Source organism: Pleurodeles waltl, chromosome 6, assembly GCF_031143425.1.
Source record: "Pleurodeles waltl isolate 20211129_DDA chromosome 6, aPleWal1.hap1.20221129, whole genome shotgun sequence".
NCBI classification, from domain to species: Eukaryota; Metazoa; Chordata; class Amphibia; order Caudata; family Salamandridae; genus Pleurodeles; species Pleurodeles waltl.
The window spans coordinates 405,243,550-405,270,483 of NC_090445.1; the positions used below are offsets into that span (position 1 = coordinate 405,243,550).

The 26,934-nt window shown below is 47.7% G+C and overlaps 1 protein-coding gene across 1 annotated transcript; it reads right to left on the reverse strand.

The window, feature by feature from the left end:
• Positions 1 to 1,099: 1,099 nt before the first annotated feature.
• Positions 1,100 to 8,148, reverse strand: RBM15 (RNA binding motif protein 15). The gene is made up of 2 exons (XM_069238333.1): positions 5,490 to 8,148; positions 1,100 to 1,446 (listed from the first exon to the last, which is right to left on the reverse strand). Exons 1-2 carry the CDS (start codon positions 7,932 to 7,934, stop codon positions 1,420 to 1,422), a joined length of 2,472 nt encoding a protein of 823 aa, XP_069094434.1. The 5' UTR covers positions 7,935 to 8,148; the 3' UTR covers positions 1,100 to 1,419.
• Between the last annotated feature and the right edge of the window lie 18,786 nt (positions 8,149 to 26,934).

Genomic DNA, 26,934 nt, shown 5'->3' on the forward strand with positions numbered 1-26,934 from the left:
TCCTTTGCTTGTAGTCTAGCAGCCACCAGCCTGCAATGATCTGGGGGCAACTTGAGGGCTCTTCGTCCGCAATAAAGGAAGCAGGGAGGTACTCAGCTCAAAGGAAATCGCCGCCGCAAAGATGGTCGGGAAAACAGCTACGTGAGGCTGTTTCACAAGGCAAACTGCACAATAAGCTCCACTTAGTCTTCAGCTTGAGCGGTGTTCTGGTCCCAAGCCAAGTCATGCTGCAAATACTCCTGTACCGAGGACGCTCACATCCAAGACTCATGAGTACAAAACTTATGCGGCAACAGTAGCACAACCACACTTTTCAAAGGAGAATTCCAGATTTGTTTAATATATGTAAACGGAGGTACCTCGTAACTGTGCTTTGTGTACCTAAGTAAAAATCACAGAGCGCATGCACTTCCGGAGAGTGTGGAACGGATCCCCTTCGCAACTGGTCAAATAAGTAAAGCACCAAGACCAATGCAAAGGGTTAGATTATAGCTCGTGCCCCTCTGGAACACTTCTTCCACTCAGAAACACCCATATCTGGTCTCAGCTCCAGAGGTAGAGGGGCTTTTTCGCTCTGTCAAGGTTTTATTATTACAATTTATATTTCCTAAAGATCTGCAGCTTCTTTCGTGTGGCAATTTCCTGCAACGGGTTTTAAGTGCAAGACCCAAGGAATTTCAAACTTTTTCTTCAAATTAAAATCAAATTAGGGCCAAACAAGATGGGCGAGTGAAATAAACCAAACTTAAAACGCAGCATGTTGGGCTGTTGAAAGCAGCGATGCCTTGGCCTTGGTTATGAACTGGAGACTTTCTGCTTCCCCAGTCTCCTGTATGCCAGTGACCAGACTCCAACTAAAGATGAGGGCAGCAACAAATGATCCCTTTTCTGCAAACACAGGGGGTACTGAAGCAGCACACTATGCATTCTTCACTTCCGCCATTTACGGGAAGTAATGGATGGTCTCCCTGCTTCTTGCACAAAGGATCACACCTCGTCAGTGCTACTGATAGCGCATTCAGCAGCAGTAGTAGTGCCCCTTGTATGGAACCAAAGGAGGGGATGAAAGGCTTGCTGTCAATTCACTTCCAGGCATAAAAACATTTTCCTCAAAGTAAATTTATTTAGAATGAAACAAGATCAGCTCAAGTGTGTGCACGATTTCAGAGACAGCTACTTTTAAGCTGCGTGGGCCATTAAATGGCAACTCCTTACTTTCCAGGCATCTTGAGTATACATCACAATGCAAGGGATCATGTTTCCACTTAAACACGGGAATCGGCATCACAATAGCAGATACACAACTTAAGCTGCCATGTCAGTAAAATGCACAAACACTAAAACAGACACTTTCTTCCATCAAAGGGCTTGTGCAAACTCCACACTAGCCTTTGCTCCGCTGAAGAACAGTCCTTTACTTTAGAAACCGGTGTCTTCTTTCCCCGGCTTCACGTGCAGGAGGAAAAAAAGAAAGGCATTAAGTACAAGCATTTGTATCATATTGTTATCTATACATATAAAGGAGTGTCAGTCTGTTACAAGTTGCATACTCCTGTATTTATCTGCAGCGATGGACGACCTAAACAATTCCCAGGGGAGTTCATCATGGGCTGTAGCGTGGAATGCTCTTTACAGCCATGAACGTTCCTGTACATGCACGAAGGGTGGTGCCTGAAACATCTACACTTAGTACTATCCAGCAACCCATGAAAATATAAGGCTGTGTGCGACGTCCCATCACTAACCATTATGTAGCAAGGAAGCCTCTGGACGGCTTGTACGTTAGTCATCCCACTAAAACTTATACGATTTTTTTAATTATTATTTTTTTTTAAAAGACTAATCTCCCTAACCTGGAGGGAATATCCTGCAGGTTGCACCTAATAGTGGGGAGTGAACCTCTGAATATCTTTAAATGCATTGTCTCACAGGGAGGGGGTGGCCTCACAGTAAACGAATGAAAGTAACACAAAGGGTTCCGTGACTGTGGCAACAACTATATGCCACAAACTAACTGACAAAGGCTATCTGGAATATGATTCCCATGAACAATTAACAGAAGATCGAGGCAATATTGCCAATGAAGAATACATAGGCACGCAAAGGGAAACATACTCTAGACCTATTATGGGCAATGACACACTGCTTCCCAACGCGTCATACTCAACCAACCCGGGCCCCCCACACAACTCTCCTGCCCTAGGCCCACCCGACCCCCATTGTGATCAATGCCGTGCAGCCACATTCATGAGAGATGAAAAGTGGGGGGCTAAAGCATCTACTTCCAGAATAGCACCCAGTGAGCAAGGAATCAGGCGATGATTCGGGTGCACGATGCTTACTACCACCTACTACTCCTTAATGATGCTCCAATTATGACTGGAAACTTCATGCATTAAGTGGGCCAATGGCTGCTCTCTGCAACCCATATTGGGTCTAATACAAGCAATCTTCACGTTGTCACATATTTGATGGAGTTGAACGGTCAAGACGCCCATCATGGAATAAGGCGTTCCCCCAGACACATTCCTGAACTAGGGAGATTGTTGCACAGTTTTAGAACACTTTTGGGAAGGGAAATTGACAAGACAGGGCAAAGAGCTGCCGCACACCCTATCCTGGAACTGTGGGGCTGAATTCCCATTGCCCAAGTCACCCTTCCGTGTGTCTAAACCAAAAAAAAAAAAAGTCACTTTGCTACTTAGCAGCCTGTAGTAAACTTACTTCGACCTACCGGTAGCAGACCAAAGGGTCAGCCCTCCGGCTTCCCGTTATAAATCTTGACAGCACTACACCCATGTACCATCTCCTAACTAGGGGACCACTAAACACTGCTCAGACCCATCTACCCTTGGAACTAGAACACGTGGGAAACTGTTCTCAGCCACGAGCTGCCAGAAGTTAAGTGTACACTGTGTCCAAGAAATCTTAGCCTGGAACTGTAATGAAACGGAGAGCCAATGCCAAGCAGCACCTCCAGCCACCACACCCCCACCATTCCACCCCTTATTCCAAAACTCGTGGTGCCTAGTACCAATGACGTATGGCTGGTTTAAAATAAAGCTATGCCAAAATTTTTACCGACAGCTCACGGGCCTATCCTACCCTGTAGGAAAAATCCTCTCGAACTGGTTACAAGAAAGCCACATTAACTTTCAGTGTAGCACAGTGGTGCTTTATGGGCCCAGTGAAAGTATATTGCGCTTAATTTTGAAGAGAGAGCACCCTAACTTCATAAACACAACATACACATGTTATGCTCTATTCACCTGTTCTTTGAGGTTATGTGCAGTGCTTTAAAAACTAGGTAACCCAAAACCCAGAGAACCTAACTTTGGACCGTTAACATGGACCTACTCATTAAACAAGTACCATTTTAAAAAGAAAGGTAACGTGGTCTGTCGATTAACTCAGTCTTCGAAATAACTAATTAAGTCCCCGCAGGCTAAAACCGCAGTGCGGTCAGGTTAGTGCTTTCTTCCATGAGACCTTGGGCCACAAAATACTTCATAAGTACCCTTCCAACACACAAGCATTAAGCAGGGTAGGTATTCATCCTATTGGTGATATGCTATACATGCCTGAGCAGGAGTGAAGCAAGCCCGATCTTGTGCACCTCTAAAGGGTGACCATGTTAGGATGCACTTTGATCATCCAAGGTTCACAGTGAAACCTATTATACGGTATTTGCAATGTGCAAAATTTGTTTAAATCAGGTGTGGGCAAACTGACTCGATCCGTTTCATGACATGGGGTCATATCTGTTTGCACATGCCCAATTTGCCAACATTTACGTCAATCAAAAATCTGCTCCTACAAATATTTAACTGGAGGAAAAAACCTGACATCTAGTTCACAGTGAAGAAACAACATCCACAAATTGCAAATATTACTGTGCGTTTAAAGAGACACTGGTAACAGAATTTCAACCCAAGCCCGTTCTTTAAAAACGCATAAAGTTAAATAATTTAGCTCGGAATCTTATCAGCCACGAACCTGCAACTAACTTCGTAGTTCAGGAGGCTACTGGTCAATCACATTCAAGTGCTTCATCGTCCCATGGGTGCATTTCTGCACAACTTTTTAAAGTGTCATTTTTCTTGATTATTGTGTTCGTATCAATAGATTCAGTTTAAAAAGTCTGAATGTGAATCATAAAAAGCCCCACCACCACTCCAGCGCTTCTTTGGCTTGTGTTGCACCCTACTTTCAGCAATGTATGTTATATAGGTTCTCATGAAAACAGCTCATGTACCCAGTATCATACCAACAAAAATGGACTACGCCCCAAAGGCTGCTTAGGTATACAATGCCAGACTAGTAACTTTGGGGAACCTGCTCTATCGCCATGTAAGGTTGACTTATTTAGTGCAGGCGTTTCAAGAGAAAGCAAAGAAAACTGTCCCTTTAACAAAGCAATGAAGTGGTTAACTGCAGCCTTCTTCACAGCTGCTGAGATTAACGACACAGGCGCCTTCTTTTAACTAATGGAAAAGGAAGGGGGTGGGACATTTCACCATATAACAAGATTTGGGTAAAAATGAACTATGGAATTGTTATGCACGCGAAGTTAAGGCTTGGGTGTGTGCATCTGTCACCAGCGTCTCTTTAGAATGCCATTTCCACCCCGTATACCACCAAATGCTGTGCCTAACGATCCCTAAAAAAATAATTAAGCCAACCATTTTCACACTAATAAATCCAGGTTCCTGGAATAAGTTTATATACGTTTTAGTGTGACAGTACGTTATGTTAACAGAGTCGAGCTTTCTTTCCAGCAGACCATCTCGAGCACACTAGATAGAGGCAGACTCTAAACATCCAGAGTTCAACATGTCCGTATCTAGATTTACCACCACGGGTCATAGCTACAAACCCCAAGTGCATTATGGGATACAGTAAAACGCCTCTGGCACAGATGTGAATTTCCTAAAACAGAGAAGCATTGAAATTATATAGTATGGGTAACCTTTTAAACGTACAAATGAAATTCAGATTAGAAATAACAACCATTTAGAAAAATCACTAAGAGTGATCGCTTCCAAGTCAGGAAGTCTAGTCAATTTCAGGTGCCAGGGATTCAAATGTCTATGGCGATTAATTTTAAAGACCAATGTGCTTCTCGGAGCAAGTTAGCAAGCTTTTAAAGTCAGGCCGCTCCGGACAGCATTGCTAGGCTGAAATATCTTGAATATAAAAAAACAAAAAGGTGTAACGTTAGGAAAAACCATGAAAATGTATAAAAATAAAAAGATGCTCAGTCATTGTGCAGGTCTAGCTTCCTGCTCCTTTCACTTCTACATACAAATAATGTATGAGACCCACCTAGGTGTGAATGCGTGGTGTGCTACTTTACAACATAATAAAGACGCCCAGTACAAAATAAACGGAACTAAAATATATCTGTAAAATGATAACGCTGTATCCCATAATACATCATGTCGTGAATAATCCATTAGAAATTAAGTGAATTAGGATGCCCCACGTACAATAACCATAACAAGGTAGTCGTCTTCACACTTGGCCATGGTCTTCGCTGACGAGTCGAGAAACTGTTTGGAGAATTCGCAGGGTGGGAAAGCGTGAAGGACCCCGCTGTTCTCCTTCTCCTTATGACCACCCACCGGTAGACTGATGACCCCGGCGGCCTGCTTTTGCTTGAGGTAGGATACCAAATTGCGCAAGGGTCGCTGAGTGGAGGCTGCCTGCTCCCCCGCTGATGTACTATCTGAAGTGTTTGGAACTGCCAGCAAGATGGCGTAACCACTGGGTCCCGCCACCTTGATACGTCGGGACACCTCATCCAGTTTAGGCTGATCCAGACGAAGTCGCTGGGTGATCTTCAGTTGTGCCACTTTGCCCCCTGATGGGGCTTCCACGAGGAGGCTGCTGGCGACGTTCATGTCTCCCTGTAGAAGATGCATGCTAGAAGGAAAGTTGCTGTTCTTCAGCAGAAGCATCCCTTGCCATGCAAGGCCAAGCTTTGGAGGGGGCTCTGCTTTCTGGGGAGATTTCACTTTACTCTCAGTACGTTCTTCCTTTATTACTGGGCTTTTGCGTTCAGGTACACGATGCTTTCGCTCCCTTTCCATAGAGCTCGAGGTCTTACGTTCTTTTTTATCGCCTTGCCCCCTCTCCTGGCTGCCCCGACGAGCTCTGTTTGCGGACGAGGCCCTTTCAACTCGGGGTGCAGGGCGCTCATTGTCGTTGTATCGTGCACCATCGCGCGCCCCGCTAACCTCCGGGCTTCGGTCAGGAGTAACGCAAGGACGCTTCCGGGAGCGTTCAGCCTCTGGGGATCTGTCCAAGTGGCGCCCTTCATCTAGCAGTCTACGCTTTCTAGGCTGCTCTCTGTTAAGTAGATCTCTCTCGCGGTCACGCTCCAGTGACCAGCCGTCTCTCCTACGCTCAATAGAGTCTAGAGGTTCGTATGGAGGCCGGTTTCTCTCCCTGACAGGTGGAGGTGCCCAGTCAGTCTCTGGATACAAATTGCGCTCTCGATCTCTGTACAAAAGTGGAGGCGAGCGGTCTCTTGGTCTCAGAGGTTCCGGAGCTCTGTGGCCAAAGGTCTCCCCCACCATGTCGTAGTGAGGGAGCGGCAGGGGCTGAAGGAAGGGTGTCTGGAAGTGGTGTTCTGTGCTATCCGCGAAGTCCACCCGGAGGCGGCGATCGGGCCCGCCCAGGGGGAAGCCTCGCATATGGGTGCAAGCAGCCGAAGCGGCATCCAAGCTCTCGTACTGGATGTAGGCCCAGCTGTCGCCCTTGCGATAGTCTATAGTGCGAATAGTTCCAAAGCGGTCGAACTCACGGGCTAATGCGGCCAGCGGAACCCAGTGGCCCAAGCCCCCAACCCACAGGCGGCTGCTGGGCGTGGCCTTTCCGTATCCGATCTTAATGGAATTGCCCATGATGAGTTTGCCAGACATCGCAATCTTGGCGCGGTGCGCCATGTCCAGGTTTTCAAACTTGAGAAAGCCATATGTACTGTGCTGGCCAGGCGTGGGTCGCTTGATATCCACCTCAGTGATGGTACCAAAGCGCTGAAAGTGACGCCGCAGTTCAGCCTCAGTTACTGACACGTCCAAGTTGCCTAGAAAGAGGGTGCGGTTCGCACGCTGGTCGTCCTCCGGCGACATGTCGTCGGGCTCGCGGAAGCCGAGCCGTGGCTCAAGAGCAGCTGTGGCCACATAGGCCGGGCCCCGCACGCGTCCACCCTCGTAGAAGCCAAAGTCTCTTTCAGGCTCCAGGTCGCGAGGCAGTGGGGGAGGCGGCGGAAGGCGACCTAGTGCTAGCTGCTGCAGCCGATAATCACGATAACCAAGTCCTGCAGGAGACAGTGCACGATGTCGTGGCAGCGGCGGCGGGGCCGGCTCCGGTGGAGGGGTGCGGGAGCGGCGGGGTCGGGGCGGTGGGGCAGGGGCTGCCTGGGGTGGGGCAGAAGGAGGCACGTGCACCGCTTCGATCTTCAGCGGACGATCATAGAGCACCAACCGGCCTCTCGCATGCTTGGCTGCGCGCGCGTCTTCCGGACGTCGAAAGTTCACAAAAGCAACACGTTCATCACCTGCACGGGACATTTTAACACTGACATCTCCAAAGCGCTTGAACTCGTGGAAGAGACCATCCTCTATGGCGCCATCACTCAACGCCGACCCCAACTCGGAGATGCGTAAAGTCTTATATTCGCCCTCAGGAGCTGCAGAGGACGATCCACCGCGGTTACCAGAACTGCCCTTCCCGGTGCTACTGTAGCGGCTCTCATATTCACGGGAGCTGGCGCGGCCCTTGTCCTGGTGTCCCCCGCGTCGTCCGCCATCTGACTTGGCAGACGATCCGTTGCTGCCGCCGCCGGGTTTGTTGCGCCCTCCACGGTCCCGATCGTCTCCACCGCGGGACCGCTTTGCTTTCGCTGGGGAACGCTCCTTCCCCTTCATATTGAAGTCGAATCTGTATCTCGTTCGCTGAAGAAAATCGCTTCAGTACTACCGCGCGACAGCTTCTCCTCAAACGTCCGCCATCTTACTGCTCACTGTACGAACTACCCGCCCCCTCATGCACATTGGATGTCCACACAAGAGTTAACTATCCTATTGGCTGCTACGCTTGTCACTTAAGGCGCACCCGTACTGCTCAAAGTTAACCCGAATTATTCGATTGGACATTGAGTGCGTAACTGCCGTTTCATTGGGAGAAGGAGCATCAACGTGTGGTCCTAACCTCACGTAACTACTATGCTTCCCTAGGATTGGATGCTTACTCCCCCATATCAAAAAACGATTCGTTAGATTTACTGTCAATCAAATAGTTGCGACTGCGTCATTACGCTATAGCGCATGGCCGACCTTGTCCAGTTCTCTACTGTTCGTCCTGTGGAAAACGTTGAACGCGAGGCTAACAATTCAATTACAGTACCGGAGGTTCAGATTATGCTTCTTTTTCTTTACTACTCATTAAAATAGCAGCCAATCACAAAACAGAATAATATAAACTACATTTCCCATGTTGCACATCTCAATGTCACCAACAATCATATCTCTCCTGGCCCTATTAGAGCCCTGTTCAACATCTTGAAGTCCTCTTTCTGTGCTGTGCCAGCATAAGATAAGTGACTTTCACGTTGTCCTCTAAACTGTTTTTCCTTTAGCGCTCAGTTCGCGCCCCATTCAGGATTCTTCCTGCCAGTGCGGCCTTGGTGGGCTTCGTTGGTTGCCCTAGCAACATTCCAACACTCCTCGCTGTTTCTACTTCAGTGCGGGGAGCGCTGATTGTTTTCTCGTAGAGTGTATTTCCTGAGCTTGTGCAGGTCAGTAGTTATTCACAGGCACAGTCGCCGTGCGGCGCGCTGAGAATTTATACTTTTAAGTTATACTTTACTTTATACTTAAATTTTTATTTACCTTGCGAGTTTTCCTTTCCTTCAGGCAGCGAGCCTGCTGCGGCCCATAGCCTTATGTTATAATGTGTAGCTTAGGTATATTAGAATGCTCGTATGTTGTTATAGGAACGTGGTTCTCTAGGAACTGTGACATTCCATTGGAGGCTGTTATTTCATCCTGGCTGTGGTGGAGGTCACACTTGTTTCGTGTTATCTAATAAACACCTAATGAAGACATCCTTTTTGTGGAGTCCCCTTTACAACATAATTTTGGCGACGAGTTGGAGCGGCTAAGGAATAGTGTGACCTCTATGGACTATCGTGTAGAGATTCTGCGACTTCAAAGAGGGAAAGGACGTTGCCCGTCTTACTTTTCCCTGTGATATTTTGTAAGTACTGGTATGAGCCAAGCCATGGATGGTGTTCACTGTCATCGTTTGGTGTAAGAAATCACCAGTGACAAAAGACCGGGTGCGCGCTGCGTGGAGTGCACTCATATCTGAAATTTATGTGTGCAGCACGTGAGACTGGTGAAATCTACAATAAATATACACAGTGGATGGTGTCTATTGTTATCGGTTGGTGGAGGAAATCAACGGTGACAAAATACCAGGTGCGCGCTGCGTGGAGTGCACTGTTATTTGGTATTTATCTGGTGAGACTGGAGAAACCAACGGTTATCAGACACCGCACGCATGCTGTGTGGAGCGCGGCGGTATCAAACGTCTGCTTGTGCAGCGCGTGAGACTGGCTGTGTGGAACCCACTTGTACAGCCCGTCGGACTCACCTCGTTTCGCAGATTTTTTTTTCTTCGCATTGTGGAATACGTCGAGCACGATGGCATGTCTGCGCCAGATTGACGGATAGTAGGAGGATCGGAGAGCGTTTCCGGCTCTACGGCGGTGAAGGAAAGAGTGTTTCCGGCTCCACGACGTTGAAGGAAAGGATCTTTGGTTCCGGTTTGTGGATTTTAGAAGAAGGGACCTTAAGACATATTGTTGTCAGATAAAATGTTTATAAGCGATTGCTTGCAGCACAGTGGGAAGTTACCACTGTTAGGTGACATTGACTCAACCCCGAGTTTTTTCAGTTTGATGTGTTGAACGCATACCAAGTGCACACTGTTATTTACATATTGAATTTATCTTGGTTATTTAATCATTTTTTTTTCTTTCTTTTCTTTCCTTGTTGTCACATTGTTTTAACATTTGTTTGTCTGTGTAACTGCAGTACGTGGTTTACCACTTCTTGTATAGACATTAATTTTCTTGAGCATCTGTATCAGTATGGATTTGCATGCTATCACGCCACCATCGCCATTTTTATCCCAACCAGGTGAGCCATCGATGGAGTGGGAAGAATGGATTGATGTTTTTGATAATTATTTGGAAGCAATTGATGGGCGCAGTTTTTCTATTGGGAGGAAAAAGGCAATTTTATTGAATGCTTTGGGCAAGGAAGGGCAACACATCTTTAAGTATCTACCGGCGTTACCTATTCAAGAAGATCAACCTGATGTTGATGCGCGTAAACGTTTAGAGATTAGATTTGCTAAGGGTAGGAATATTGTGATTAGACAACACAAATTTTATACTCAGCCACACCGTCCTGGTGAGTCGATCGATGATTTTGTCACCAGGTTAAGAGAGTTATCGATAAAATGTCAGTTTGGCCCAATGACAGACGAGATGATACGCAATCAACTTATAGTACAGTGCAACAGTCGTAAGATACAGGAAAGGTTGTGGGCTGCTAAGAATCCGACTTTAAAAGATGCTATAGAGATAGCTAAGGTGATAGAAGAATCGGACTATTGCATGAGGGTAATGGATAAGAAGGAGGAGAAAATTGGTGTGTCAGTCATTGGACAACACGCGGACTGTGAGGCCTTTAGTAACAAAAGTGGTGCGAGTACATACAGAATCAGTAAAGGTGGTCAAAATGGGAAAGTACCTGGGAAAACATGCAATAACTGTGGTAGCTACAATCATAGTACTGGAGCTAGGAATTGTTTCGCGAAGGGAAAGGATTGTAGGAAGTGTAATCAAAAAGGACATTTTGCCAGGATGTGCAGAAGTGCCGCAAAGATGAGGGTAGCAGTGTTATCCGAAGGATCAGATAATAGTTTGAATGGATGCTTGGACAGAGTATTAATAGTGGAGGATGTATGCAATAGGAAACAAAGACCCACAGCTGAATTTCTTATAAAAGGACAGGCTATTCATTTAATGGTTGACTCAGGGTCTCTGTATACCATTATACCAAAGGGTTTATTTAAATCCAAGTGGCTAGACACTAAGCTATTGCCGAAAGATATCAACCCTGGTTGGTATCAAGGCGGAAAAATTGATATCATAGGCTATATGTTAGCTGATATCACCTTTGGTGACAGGTTTACTCAAGGGAAGGTGTATGTTGCGGAAGCTGGTCCGCCGATCCTCGGGTGGGCTCATCAATTTGATTTACATATCACTATAAATCCACGTGCCGAGAATCCTGTTATGGTTGTTCAAGAAGTGGCATTGGAAGACATTATCAGGGGTGCAGACTATGTGTTTCGTGAGGAAATGGGTGAACTTAAGGGGTACGTGCATAAGATTAAATTGAAACATGGGGCGATTCCAGTCCAACATAGAGTAAGAAGAGTACCTGTTTTGGTAAGAGAGGAGGTAAACAAATTAGTAAATGACATGTTAAAAAGGGGAATAATTGAGCCTGTGGAGACATCTGAGTGGATTTCTCCAGTAGTAATTACACTCAAAGCTGATGGTAAATTGAGATTTTGTGTTGATTTGAGGAGCCTGAATCAATGTGTTGTTGCAGACAATTTTCCAGTCCCCAATATCAACGAACTCTTGACTCTATTGAAGGGCGGAAAATTCTTCACGAAACTAGATCTGAAGCACGCATATCATCAGATCGAGTTGCACAATGAGTCCAAATCTCTAACTTCATTTATAACCATGGAAGGAACGTTCCGATTTACACGCATGCCTTTTGGACTATGTTCGGCAGCCAGTGTGTTTCAAAGAGTGATGACTGAAGTATTCCATGATATAGATAATGTACTATATTTCCAGGATGATATTTTAATTTTTGGAGATACGGTGGAGAGTCATAACTTCACTTTGAAACAGGTTCTGGATAGAATCTCCAATGCTGGACTGACTTTGAGGAAGGAGAAATATGTGTTTTTGGTCAGAGAGATAGAATATCGTGGGCATACACTTTCGGGGGAAGGTATCAAGCCTAAAAATAACCTACTGGATTCCATTAAATTTGTCCCACCACCGCAGGACAAAGATCAATTGAGGTCCTTTTTAGGTATGATAGAGTATTACTCTAAATTCGTGAAGAACTTTGCCTCTAAGACTGAGATTCTGAGAATGCTGTTGAGGAAAGGGACAAGATTTGAGTGGTCCAGAGTGCAGCAAGAGTGTTTTGAGGCCATCAAGGAGGAGGTGTGCTGTGCCGGCATTTTGACTCCTTTTGACACTGGTAAAAGATCTGTAATCACGGTGGATGCGAGTGCATGTGGGATAGGAGCTGTGTTAGCGCAAATACACCCAACAGGTGAAAAGACCGTTGCGTTTGCTTCGCGTTCTCTTACGGATTCAGAGCGAAATTACTCTGTTATCGAGAGAGAGGCTTTGGCTGCAGCTTGGGGCATGGAATACTTTAGAGTTTACGTATGGGGAACGTGTGTGACGCTACGTTCTGACCACAAACCTTTGTTAAAGATTCTGTCTTCTGGTGGTGCTGGGAAGTGTTCTGCAAGATTGGCTCGACTAGCAGCAAGGTTACAGGAATATATGTATGTTCTTGAGTACATACCAGGGTGGAAGAATGTGCAGGCAGACTGTCTATCGAGGTTACCTTTAGATTGGGAGGTAGTTGATGGAGAGGGTGTGTTGAAGCATGAGAGAGAAGGTGCAGTTGCAAGTGTCTGTGATGTAGTTCATTGGACTCTTGGTGCGGTGAGTGAAGAAGAGTGGGAGCGAGCTTTGACACAGGATGAAGCCTTGAAGGGGGTGGTCAAAATGATAGTGGAAGGAGGAAGGAGAGAAAGCACATTACCCCCAGCTCTTAGGCCATATGGTAAAGTCTTGGACGAGTTGTCCATTTTGGGCAATGGAGTTTTGGTACGGGGAGAAAGGTTGATACCTCCGTTAGGGGTCAGGAAAAGGTTATTTGATATAGCCCATGAAGGTCACTTAGGACAGACAATGTCAAAGAAACGCCTCAGGGCTGAGTTTTGGTGGCCAGGTATGGATGATGACGTGGTAAACTGGGTGGAAAGGTGTTCTGAGTGCATAGAGAGTGAGAAAAGGCTGAAGGTGAGCAAACAAACTGTGTGTGGGACTATGCGGGATCCAGGCATAGCTTGGCATACAGTTTGTGGTGATTTTATTGGTCCTATGGCAGGTGTGGGTTACAGTCAGAGATTTGCGTTTGTTCTGGTTGATTTGAATACCAAATGGTTAGTTGTTAAGTTTATGACGGAGGTGACAACAGTTTCTACGATAAAGATTTTATCAGAAATTTTCAGTGAGGAGGGTTTTCCAGATTGTCTCGTCACTGATAATGGTACTCAACTTACCTCAGATCGTATGAAGCAGTTCTTAAACGAGTGTGGTGTAAAACATGCACGCACGGCTCTTTATAATCCCCAGGGAAATAGCACTGTAGAAAGGGCTAATAGGATGGTTAAGGGTGCCATTCAGCTTGCTTTGGCAAATAGACTGAGTGTAGGAAAAGTGGTGAGTGATTTGGTGTGGGCCTATCGCACTACAGCAAACAACACATCAGTATATTCGCCTTTCGAGTTGATGCGAGGCAGGAAGCCTAGTACCAAGCTGACTCCGTTCTGGATTAAAGCTCTTTTAGAAGGTAGTGGAGTAGAGTGCGATAGTCAGGAGAGGGAAAGGAATATTGGGAAAAGAATAGTTCCTGGTGATTGGGTGAAGATAAAATCGGGACGGTGTGTTGGAGGATTAAACACATTTCGAGGGCCATTTCAAGTTAAGCATATCGGCAGGTGGCATGTTGTGTTGGAGAATGGTGAAAAGTGGAATTTTAGGAGAGTGGCTAGGTTTGGTGCGCAGGACTCAAAGTTTGGCACACAGAGGGGTGAATGTGAGGGATCAGTTTTGGGTGAGAGTGAAGGAGAATTTTCAGAATACTTGAGTTCCACTAAAGAAGTTGGTTCTAATAAAGAGGTTGAGTGCCCGAGTTCTTCTAATGAGGTTGGGTCTAATCCTATAGCGTTTAATGTGGAAGTAGGTGGATCCAGGGGTGAGACGTCACAGGATATGAAGCAGGGCACTACATTTTCATCAAGGGTTCTTGTAGAGGACAGTATATCTTCTTCTCAACCATCAGCGGGTAAATCTGACATAAATCCAGGTGGTGATGAGTGTTTGTCTACAAGAGAGCAGAGACTGAGACGCCCTCCTTCATACTTGCAAGATTATGTGAGATAACCGCATTTAATGTGGTACAAATTGTAAGTGATATTTAATATTACTATCTGATGTTTATCCAATCTATTTTTTTGTGTGTTGTATTTGTATTTACCGTTGTTATAAATCACAAGGGGGGAGTATATTTTTATGTAAAGGAGGAGGATATGTTATAATGTGTAGCTTAGGTATATTAGAATGCTCGTATGTTGTTATAGGAACGTGGTTCCCTAGGAACCGTGACATTCCACTGGAGGCTGTTATTTCATCCTGGCTGTGGTGGAGGTCACACTTGTTTCGTGTTATCTAATAAACACCTAATGAAGACATCCTTTGTGTGGAGTCCCCTTTACAACACCTTCCCTTGTCGGGCCGGTCGGAGAGCCGGACGTGAACGCCTAGCCCGGTTGGGCTCTTTTTTAGTAGGATTGGGCTATGCGCTGTCCTACCTTCGTTTCTCCTCCTCTGGCACTGACAGGATGCCAGGAATTGCGCACATTTTTCGAATTCCTGGCTTCCTGTCAGTGTTCTCAATGCCATCTCAGGCTGCAATAATCGATTTGGCCCTGAAAAGGAGCGTAGTGCACGCTCGTGTATTAATTGAATTTTCCCCAATACTTGTGGCTCTCAGGACGTCCTCCGTTTTGGGGGGGCTGTAATAATTAGTGGGCAGCTCTTTGCTGAGGAGTCATTTTTTTCTTTAAACTTGCACTAGGGGTGACTCCCCCCATGAACCCTGAGTGACTTCCTTTTCTGGGGTACTCTCTGTGCATACTGCTTGTCAGTTTTGTGAAAATGACCGATTGGGCGCCCTTTGAGGAGGAGTATGGGCGTTATGATGAAGACAGTCAATTTCTGGGCGATGATCTGGAATATTTGGTCCTGCCTTTCAGGCTTTCTTCAGCACCCTCGTGCTTCACCAAACTGCTCAGGCCGGTGGTAGCTCACTTGCAGGAGAAAGGGATTCGGCTAATAATATACCTAGACGATATATTGATCACAGCTCAATCCCTAGAGTTGGTGAAACAGCACAGTGCCATGACAGTTAATTTTTTTCAAAATCCCGGTTTTGTCATAAATGAGGCCAAGTCGATTTTGGAGCCCACCAGATCAGTGGAGTTTCTGGGTTTTGTGATCAACTCAGAGACTTCTCAATTGATCCTTCCCCGGGCCAAACTTCGGGACATCAAGAAAGAGTTGATGGTGGCCCTGACACAAACGTCTATGTCCTTGAGGAAGATGGCTTGCTTGGTGGGCCTTTTGGCTTCCTCGATTCAAGCTATTTTTCCGGGACCCTTCCATAACCTAGCCTTACAGAGGCTTAAGATTCAACACTTGCAAAAGGGTTTGACGTATTCTGAGCGAGTCCCTGTGACAGAGGAGGTCAAGACAGAGCTCAGGTGGTGGCTGACACAAGAAGACGCTTGGAATGGTAGGGCCATCTTCAGTTGTCGTCCGGAGGCTATCATAGAATCAGATGCCAGTCTGTGGGGCTGGGGAGCCAGGTGCAAGGATGTCGCCACAGGGGCCGTTGGTCCCAACAAGAGCTCCAGCTGCACATCAGTTGTCTGGAGCTACTAGCAGGCTCCTTTGCGATCAAAAACTTGCCCCGAAGAAAGTTTCATGCACCATACTCTTGCAGATGGACAATATCTCGGCAGTTCGTTATACATTCCGGGGCAATCCAATGTGATTGCCGATTGGAATTCCAGGTACCTCAAAGATCACAGCGATTGGAAGCTGCTTCCCCATATATTCCACCTGACTCAGGACATTTGGGGTCATTGCAAGATAGATCTCTTTGCGTCCCGTCTGAATCGGCAGCTGGAGAATTTCTTCAGTTGGCGGCCGGACCCTCTCGTGAGGGCCACGGATGCTTTCTACCAGGATTGGTCGGGGAGCCTCAGTTATGCCTTTCCTCCCTTCGCGATGATACCGAGGGTGGCAACCCACATCAAGAAGCAGGATGCAGAGGTGATTCTGATCACTCCGGTTTGGAAGAGGAAACCGTGGTTTCCACTTCTGCTGGATTTAGCCTGCGACTCTCCCCTTCTCCTTCCTTGGTCTCAGGACATGCTGATGGGGCCCTAAGGGGAATTTCATCCTCTTGTGATGGAGAGACAGTTGCGGCTCATGGCATGGAGGCTTTCAGGCAACAGTGGTGTTTGCCAGGATTTTCGGACTCAGCTACAAGCTGTATCAGTAAAGCGTGGGCTCCCTCTACCAGGAAACAATACTCCTCAGCATGGAGAGCTTGGCGGAGTTGGTGCATTGGAAGGCATGTGGATCCCCTGGAAGCAGGAATAGTGGAAATAGTCATTTTTGTGTCGCAAAAAGCGATGGAAGGCATGTCCTATAGGACAATCAACAATCTTCGTTCTGCCATTTCAGCAGGTCATGTCAAAGTCCACAATAATCCGGTAGGTATGCATCTGATTATTTCTAAGCTTCCTAAGGGAATTAGGCCCTCATTCTGACCTTGGCGGTCTTTTCGCAAGACCGCTGAGTTACCGCCGCGGTGAAGACCGCCGACCGCGGCGGTGTGCCGCTGTGCGCATTCTGACCGCTGGGAGCGTTCCGCCGGAAAACCGCCAGCAGCCACACTGGCGGTCGGCGGGAAAGTGGAGACTGGTCAACCTCCACCGCCACGCCAGCAGAACACCGCCCACAGAATTACGACCCACATTTCCGTGTGGCGGTCTTCTGTTGGCGGTCTTCTGTTGGCGGTCACGTCCCTATGGCTCCCGTCGCCTCCCGGAGGACCAACGCACAAGGTACGTTGATCGTCCGTGAGGGGAGGGGGTGGGGGGGTGTTGTGTGATGTGGGCGTGCATGGGGGTGTGCGTGGGAGTGTGTAGAGGGGGTGTGTGAGTGCGTGTATGCGGGCGGGGGGTGCTGCTGTGTCTATGGGTAATGTGTGCTGTTCGGCAGGTGCGCATGTCGGCATGTATGTGTGCGGGTATGTGTCCCCGTTGTGTATGTGTGTGTAGGGGGTGTGTATATGTGCATGTTGGGGGTGTGTGCATGTCGGGGTGCGTGTATGTGCATGTCGGGGTGGGGATGGGGAGGGGGTTCGTACCACCTCTGGGGGGTGGCAGGGGGGTGGAGGGTGTGGGGGGAGGACTCGGGTGGGTAGTGGGGGGTGGGGGAGACCCCTATCAGTGCCAGGGAAGGAATTCCCTGGCCCCGATAGTGCTTACCGCCATGGTTCGCACGGCGGTTCCCGCCCGCAAGAAACCGCGGCGGTAGGCAGGGTCATAATACCCTTGGCGGTCTTGGGTCGACCGCCGGGCCGGAGTGCGCAAACTCCAGCCCCGCGGTCATGACCGCCGCGGCGGTCGGAGTGGAGAAGTAGCGGTCGGTCGCGGCGGGGACCGCCGCGGTCAGAATGCCATTTTTAATACCGCCGGTCTGTTCGCGGTCCGACCGCCGTCTCTCCGCCGACCGCCAGGGTCAGAATGAGGGCCTTAGAGTCTCTAACCCTCCGAAGCCTAAATATACATTTCTGTGGGACGTTAGCCTCGTGCTTAAGTTGTTTGAAAGATGGCCTGATAATGAGCTTTTGTCGAGAAAACAATTATCTGGGAAACTGGCCATGTTGTTATGCCCTGCGGCATGTCGTCGATCCTCGGATGTGAAAGCTCTGGACCTTGCAGGTAGAGTGTTTACACCGGAAGGTGTTTCTTTTTCTATTACTAAAAGGACGAAAACAATGTCAACTAGTATTGAGTACATTGCGTTTCCTTTCAATTCAGAACTGTGTGTTGTGAGTTGTTTAAAACAGTATGAAGAATGTACAAGGGTTTGCAGATCAAATAGCGAGGGTCAATTACTGATTTAATTGAGGAAACAGATTTCTGCTGCGACCATTGCCAGATGGTTAAAGGACGTGATGGTCGAGGCAGGGATTGATGTTTGGTGCTCATTCACTTAGAGGGGCCATGGCCTCCAGGTCTTTTGAATTGGGAGTAACTATTCACGATATTATGAAATCAGCTGATTGATTCTCCGATTCTACTTTCAAGCAGTTTTATTACAAACCGGTGGGTGATATTGCGACAAGAGTGTTTCTATCAGCTTTGGACTAGCATAATCTGAGCCTCCAGTCCTGAAATAGAAGAAAACATTTGCTAGCTTTCGCACCAAGCATTTTCAATTCTGTTAAGGACACGGTGGCGAGAATTATCCCACCCAGTTGAGGATTTGATACTGTATGGTTATCATGTATGATTACGTCAGCACTTAACTTTCTGTATATATGTAATGTTTATATATTTTGGTTTTCCCTCCCTGACGTTGTAAAGGTAGAATTTTTGGAAGTTTTTCTGATATTTTGTCTGGTTATCCTAGGAGCTGAGCAGAAAGCAGAATGAAGTAGGCATTCGCCTGTTGAGAGGTTGAAGTTCCCAAGTTCGTTCTGGAAGGTTTCAAGGTGGTCGAGGACTTTTCGTCATTTTGAGATACTATAAGTGTTATCGGAGGAGGTTGCTCAAAGTTGTGTTCCCGCGCAAAGAAAGAGGACTTCAAGATGTTGTTCGGGGCTCTAATAGGGCCAGGAGATATATGATTGGTGGTGACATTGAGATGTGCAATATTGGAAATGTAGTTTATATTTCTCTGTTTTGTGATTGGCTACTGTTTCAATGAGTAGTAAAGAAAGAGAAGCATAATCCTCACCTCCATGTCCTTAGTAGAATTGAAAATTCTTGGTGCGAAAGCTAGCAACTTTTTTATTCACCTTCTGTATATAGCATTCAATCGGTCACAAATGTTCCGTACTTTGGAATTGTGAACGCGCCATACATAGTCCCTGCCCCAGACCTCAGTTTCCCCCGATTTCCACTCATCGTTTTGAGTTCTAATTCCTTTCAGAAATGCCGCCATAGAAGCTTTAATATTAATGAAAACATTTCTAGCTAACAAGAGGGAAAGTTTTTATTCTATTAAGGACAAGGAGGCGAGGATTTTGCACAACTTTCTTCACTTTATTAAAAGAGCAGATTTAAAGAAATAAAGAAAAAACGATGAAAAACTATGAGGCTCTGGGTATCAGAGTCCAAAGACAGTCTAATCAGAGTCTAGTCCAACATATGGAGGAAGCGGAAGTTGATGATGCTGCTAAGCCAATCCAATCCCCGATTGTTCCCTGCGTAGATTGAGAAAAAATAGGAACTGCGTTATCAGGTTCTTCAGGTAATATAATGGATTATAGTATAATCATCACAAAGGAAAATAATGATTTATCTGTTTTTGAAAAAAGACATTATTTATAAAAGAAGATACTTATCTTTAGGAATAAAATAATAGAAATATATTTTTATTACTTACTGAAGAAAAAGATAGGTATTTTAGCCCATGGGAGGGGTACTTAAAGAAAAAAAAGTTGCCTGGGTGGGATAATCCTCACCTCCTTGTCCTTAACCCCTTGAACACCAAAGACTTAATTGTTACATCTGGTGGCGCAGCGCTCAGGTTCCATGGACATAATTATTACGTCCTGCTACCGGCCCTCTGGGGAAGCGTTAGCGATCGCCCCGAGGTCTTAGGGCAGGGATGGAAGGGGAATCACTTCCCCTTCCACCCGAACCACTCCCCCGTGACATCTTATGAAGTCAGCGTGCGATTGTGCACTGACCTCATCAGAGGCTGCCCCATAGCACGATCGGAAGGGAAATGCTTACATTTCTCTTCCGATTGGCGGAGGTGGGGAACGGCGGAAAGGCATCAAAGGAAAGGAAAGGCCTTTTGTTCCATTTGATGTCTTTCTGAGCATTTCTGACGGGCTGCAGAAATGCCCACTAGAAACTAGGGATTAAACAATGAAGGGGAGCAACCCCTTAAGCAAGGGTCGCTTTCTAGGGGGCAAATTTTTTATTAGGCCATTTCTGCCCCTCCTGGGAGCAGATCTTCCTGTTTTAATTAGGTCGATCTACCCCCGGGGGTGGGGGGAGCAGAAGCCACTAGACACCAGGGATCATTAATTTTTTTATTTTTGTAGATGTGGGGAGCGACCCCTTAGGCAAGGGTTGCTCTCCTGGTGGGTCAAATTGTTTTTAGGCCATTTCTGCCCCCCTTGGGGCAGATCGGCCTTTTTTTTTTTTTTTTAGAAACCAGGGATTTTTTATTTTTATGTCAATTTCACGCAAGTGGAGTGATCCCTTAGGCAAGGGTCGCTCCCCTGGGGGACAAATTTATTTTACGTCATTTCTGCTCGATTGGAATATTTTCCTTAGGCCGATCTGCCCCCCAGGGGGGCAGAAACCACTAGACAACAGGGATTTTTTATGTGCTAGTTTGACGCATGGGGAGCGTCCACTTATGCAAGGGACGCTCCCAGGGGGATGAGGGAGACAAATTTATTTTAGGCCATTTCTGCTCCTATTAGGCCGATCTGCCCCGGGGGGGGTGCAGAAACCACTTAGGTGCCAGGGATTGTTGTGTGTGTGTGCGTTTTTTTTGGGGGGCAGCCCCTTGGGCAAGGGTCGCTCCCCATGGGTTCACATTACTGTTGGCCAACATATTTTTGTAAGGCCCATCTGCCCCCAAGGGGGGCAGAAAGCCCACCAGAGACCAGGGAAGAATTTCGTTTTTTTTAAAAAGAGGGTGGGGTTATGGCCATACCCCTACCCTAAATAAATGGGGGACGAAGTTGTTCTGCCCACCAGTGGGTAAATGAGGCAATTATCCCCGATCCACTCCCCGGTGGGGCAGAAAGCCTACTAGATGAAAGGGACTTAAGAAAAAAAGAATGGGGTGGTGGCTACCAACCAGTATGGGCATGGTTATGCCCCCACCCCAACTGAAGGTGGTAACTGTCTTTCAGCTCTCCCCCAGCACACTAAAAGATCTTATCCCAACGGCAAGCAAGAAGACATTTGATTATTTTGGGCTCTGGTCTTACATTTTGGCCATGAGAGCTTGTCTAACTCTCAAAATCCTCCCACTTGGAATGGTGAGGGCTGCACTTTTTGGACTTTGGGACGCTGCCATGTAGAAAAATCTACAGGACATAGACACATCTGAAAACTAAACATCTGGGTGAGTCTAGGGTGTTGTTCTTCACATGCACCCCACACCATTTTCCTATCCAGGATACCCTGCAAACGTCCAAGTTTGCTTGAAATCAAACATTTTTCCCACATTTTTGTGATGGAACCTTCTGGAATCTGCAGGAATCCACAAAATCCCTACCACCCAGCATTGTTGCATCTATACTGATAAAAATTCTGCCCCACTTGTCAGCCTAAAAACGTTTTTTTCCAAGTTGCCCTTTTGGACCCGCTTTGGTTCCCCCTCAATTTCGACTTGTTTTTGGCTCTTCCCTGTCACAGGCACTTGGCCCACATACACAAGTGAGGAATAATTTTTATCGGGAGACTGAGGTGAACGTTGGGTGGTAGGAAATTTGTGTTGGTGCGCTAAATTTGAGATTTGCTGAGGATTCTGGGTAGGAAAACACAGGGGGATCCACGCAAGTCACACCTACCTGGACTCCCTCGGTGTCTAGTTTACAAAAATGTCTGGGTTTGGTAGCTTTCCCTAGATGGCTGCTGAGCCCAGGACCAAAGACGCAGGTGCCCCCTGCAAAAACAGGTAGTTATGTATTTGATAATTTTGATGGGTCCATGTAGTGTTTTGGGGCTATTCCTGTTGCGGGCACAAGCCCTACCTACACAAGTGAGGTACCATTTTTATCGGGAGATGTGGGGGAATGCTGGGTAGAAGGAAGTTTGTGGCTCCCGTCAGAATCGAGAACTTTGCAATACCGTAATGAGAGAAAAAAATTTTTTTTGCCAAATTTTGAGCTTTGTTAAGAATTCTGGGCAATAGAACTGGTGCGAGTGCCATCCTGGGTTCCCCTAGGTGTCTAGTTTTCAGAAATGTCCAGGTTTACTAGGTTTTCCTAGGTGCCGGCTGAGCTAGAGGCCAAAATCCACAGCTAGATACTTTGCAAAAAACAGGTCAGTTTTCTTTGGGAAAATGTGATGTATCCACGTTGCATTTTGGGGCATTTCCTGGTGCGGGCACTAGGCCTAATCACACAAGTGAGGTACATTTTATATCGGGAGACTTGGGGGAATGTGGGGAGGAAATTAATTTGTGGCTTCTCTTAGATTTCAGAACTTTCTATCACGGAAATATGAGGAAAAGGTGTTTTTTAGCCAAATTTTGAGGTTTGCCAAGGATTCTGGGTAACAGAATCCGGTGAGAGCACCACAAGTTACCCCATCCTGGGGTCCCCTAGGTGACTAGTTTTCAAAAATGCACAGGTATGGTAGGTTTTCCTATGTGCTGGCTGAGCTAGAGACCAAAATCCACAGCTAAGCACATTCCAAAAAACACATCAGTTGTCAATGTAAAAACTTTATGTGTCCATGTTGCATTTTGGGGTGTTTCCTGTTGCTGACACTAGGCCTGCACAGACGTCTTCTTATGCCACACGGACGCTATGAATGATCCTTGAGTCCAAAACGGTTAGGGCACAGCCTAAGTAAGTGTACACCTTCATACTTGGAGTCATGGTACAGACAATAGACTGTGAAATTGTTTGAGTAACTGTTTGCTTTCATTTGGATTTTGGGGCAACATCCATATGAGATCTTTTGCTTTCTCAGCTCACTTTTTTCTACCCTTCTTTTGTCTTCCGTGCAAGCGGCAAGGCCCACTTGTGCATGTCATTTCCTTTTGTCTATGATCATCGCATATTCAACCTCTTCACTGTCGCTCAATGGTGACATCAAGGAATTCTTGCAGGATAAACTTAATGGCAATAAACTTCTTTTAGTTTTGATCTGTCACAGCTGAGGTCATTTTTTGTCTTTGTGGGTGTGGTAAGACTGCTTCTGGAACCTTCTGGCATCCAACTTCTCCTCCTGCAGTGACCCACTTGTTTTTTTTCTTCGCCTTACAAACTGTTATAAAGTAGTTCCTCTTTCCTAACCCTTTATACGATGGTACAATAGCTGGATATTTATTCTCGTGTAGAAATGGAAATCCACATTAGAAACACTGTCTTTCTTTTTCAGAGGATGTTGACTAACTGGCATCTGCTTGGCGCTGGTGTCTGCACTTCATAACTAATGCCGATTCACCTTTTGCTGTTCCAGCTCCCATGTCAGTGGTTTGCCAGTAGGCTCATTCCTCATGTCTAGCAGTCATTAATACCTTTTCTAGACTGACTGTCTCTTGCAACATGCATCTTCTGAAGGAGCCTGAGGCGCATGGCTTCTTCATCATTAAAAATACTGAATTTGCAATGTTTGATGAGCACATCAAGTCTTTCAACAAACTTATCCATCATTTCACCAACTTGTTGTCTCGTTTGATAAAAAATGTACCTTTCATAGTCAACGTTTGGCCTACGGTTGAGTTTGGCTCCTAATGCTTCTTTCATTTGACAGTAAGACATTGTCTTAGTCTATAACAGTATTTTTTAATCACTTCTTTCACTCTGTCGGCAGCTAGATTCTTTAAGTATTTAGGTGGTCATTACAACCCTAGCGGTCAGTGTTAAAGCGGTGGTAAAACCGCCAACAGGCCGGCGGTAAAAAAAATGGAATTACGACCGTGGCGGAAACCACCAACATAAACAGCCACTTTAACACTCTGACCGCCACGGCGGGACAAACAAACACCGCGGCGGTAACCGCCAACAGACAGGTGGAGGACAATGTACCGCCCACACTATTACAACCCACCAATCCGCCACCATTTCTGGGGCAGTTTCACCGCGAACAAAAACACGGCAGAAACAGGACTTCGAAGGGAAAACGCTCACCTCTACACAACCCACGAGGAATCAGGATGCGATGGACCCCGAGCTCCAGATTCTGCCAGCCTTTATCTTCCTGCTCCTCTACCAGGAGCACAAACGCCGGCGGTGAAGACAACGGTGAGTACTGCACCTACGACACAGGGGAGGGGGGAGGGAAAATAGAGTGACACACACGCAACACCCCCACAACCCACCCCCACCCTCACCCACTACAACACGGCAATACATATTGATACATAACAGTTACACCCCCTAACCCCCCCTGGAAGAATGCAAGGACAAAAGGAAATGAGTAGAATAATTGTGATATATTCAATTACATACAACAAAAATATTTACAAATACATACATACGTACTATATACAATTATATACACCAAGAACACAAGTCCAAGGGATTCCACCATCATAGTCCGTGGATCACTGGGCCCAAAAGGCATTGGTGAGGCCCACACTCAATACCCGATCAAAACGGTGAGAACACTGCAGGGGCATCAGTTAGAAATAAAACAGGCACCTCAGGGGAAGGGAAGGGGGGGCACTTCAGCCAGTTGAGTGCACGACGGCAGATCCACGAGGGGGCTCCATGCTCACAGTTCAATCCTGTGGAGTGCAAAGCCACAGTCTCTCAAGTCTCTACAGTGGGTGATTTGCCCACTGTTCAATTCTGGGGAGTGCAAAGCCACAGTCTCACAAGTCTCTACAGTGGGTGGTTTGCCCCCTGTTCAATCCTGGGAAGTGCAAAGCCACAGTCTCTCAAGTCTCTACAGTGGGTGGTTTGCCCACTGTTCAATCCTAGGGAGTGCAAAGCCACAGTCTCACAAGTCTCTACAGTGGGTGGTTTGCCCACTGTTCAATCCTGGGGAGTTCAAAGCCACAGTCTTTCACGTCTCTACAGTGGGTGGGCTGCCACTGTTCAATCCTGGGGAGTGCAAAGCCACAGTCTCTCAAGTGGATCACAATCTCCACTGGTTCTGGAGTGGGCCTTGTTCCCAGAGTGCTTCATCCTGCCAAGGACTGAGGTAGTGGTGTCTTTCTCCACTGGTTCTGGAGGGGGCCTTGTGTCTAGAGTGGTTCATCCTGCCAAGGACAGAGGTAGTGGATGTATCTCTCCACTGGTTCTGGAGGGGGCCTTGTGCCCAGAGTGCTTCATCCTGCCAAGGACAGAGGTAGTGGATGTCTTTCTCCCCTGGTTCTGGAGGGGGCCTTGTGCCCAGGGTGCTTCATCCTGCTAAGGACAGAGGTAGTGGATGTCTTTCTCCACTGGTTCTGGAGGGGGCCTTGTGCCCAGAGTGCTTCATCCTGCCAAGGACAGAGGTAGTGGATGTCTTTCTCCACTGGTTCTGGAAGGGGCATTGTGCCCAGAGTGCTTCATCCTGCCAAGGACTGAGGTAGTGGATGTCTTTCTCCACTGGTTCTGGAGGGGGCCTTGTGCCCAGAGTGCTTCATCCTGCCCGTGGCGGACTCAGTAGCGTCGGAATCATTGGCGCTGACTGGCCTGCATGGCTGCTGGCGGCGGTGTCCTGGGCAGCGGTTCAGCTGGTGGAGGTCTTGTCCTGGCCTACAGGGCTGCTGGCGGCGGTGTCCTGGTCAGCGGTTCAACTGGTGGTGGTCTTGTCCTGGCCTGCGGGGCAGCTGGCGGCGGTGTCCTGGGCAGGGGTACAGCTGGTGGCGGTCTTGTCCTGGCCTGCGGGGCTGTTGGCGGCGGTCTTCTGGGCAGCGGTTCAGCTGGTGGCGGTCTTGTCCTGGTCTGCGGGGCTGCTGGCAGCGGTGTCCTGGGCAGCGGTTCAGCTGGTGGCGGTCCTGTCTGTGGCAGCAGGGTCTGCTGGCGGTCGCTTCCTGGGCAGCATGGCTGCTGGTAGCGGTCCTGTCTGTGGCAGCGGGGCTGCTGGCGGTCGCTTCCTGGGCAGCAGGGCTGCTGCTGGCGGTCCTATCTGTGGTAGCGGGGCTGGTGGCGGTCAGTTCCTGGGTAGCGGGGCTGCTGCTGGTGGTCTTCTCCTGGGCAGTGTGGCTGCTGGCGGTCGCCTCCTGGGCAGCGGGGCTGCTGCTAGCGGTCGCCTCCTGGGCAGTGTGGCTGCTGGCGGTCACCTCCTGGGCAGTGTGGCTGCTGGCGGTCGCCTCCTGGGCAGTGTGGCTGCTGGCGGTCGCCTCCTGTGCAGTGTGGCTGCTGGCATCCGCCGTGCTGATCTTCCCAGACTTGCCGGTTTTACTGTGCACCTTTCCCACCTTGGATGGTGTCGCAGCTGTCTCCACACTCCCAACTGTACCCCTGGGAGCGGCTTTGGTGGCTGGTTTCTTTCCACTCTCCCGACGGGCACTGGCCAACTTTTTATGCTTGACAGGTGGGGGACTGTCCGTGCTGTGGCTCCTTGCCACACTTCCTGCCCTGCTGCCTGGTGCACTCCATAATCCGGTGACTACTGGAACCACTGGTCCCACAGATGTTGTGGCTGAGGTGCTAGGTTGGGACCTGGAGAGTCGGGCCCTAGGAAGGAGACTGACGGGGTGGGGGAGGTGAGGGAAAGAGGTCAAGGCTGGCTAGGAAAAGTTTCTTAGGAACACTGGGACGGGTAGCTGGAGGGGGTTTGGGAGTGGAGGAAGAGGTTGTGGTTGTAGGAGGTGTACGTTTGGTGACTTTGGGTGAAGGTGCATGGGCTGGAGGCTGTCATGAGGTGGATGGCTATTGGGTGGGTGTGTGGCTGCGCTTGTGTACCTTGGGAGGTGGCCTCACAGACACACTGGGAGAGGACACAGGGTATGGGTGAATGGTAGTGTGGGGTGGTGACTGCACGTGAGCGGGGTGTGGTGGTGGGTGTGCTGGT

Coding starts and splice junctions, on each gene's coding strand:
- RBM15 (XM_069238333.1), bottom strand. CDS start 7,934: ATGAAGGGGAAGGAGCGTTCCCCAGCGAAAGCAAAGCGGTCCCGCGGT. Junction 1,447..5,489: donor ACTACCTTGTTATGGTTATT/GTACGTGGGGCA, acceptor CTGCACGTGAAG/CCGGGGAAAGAAGACACCGG.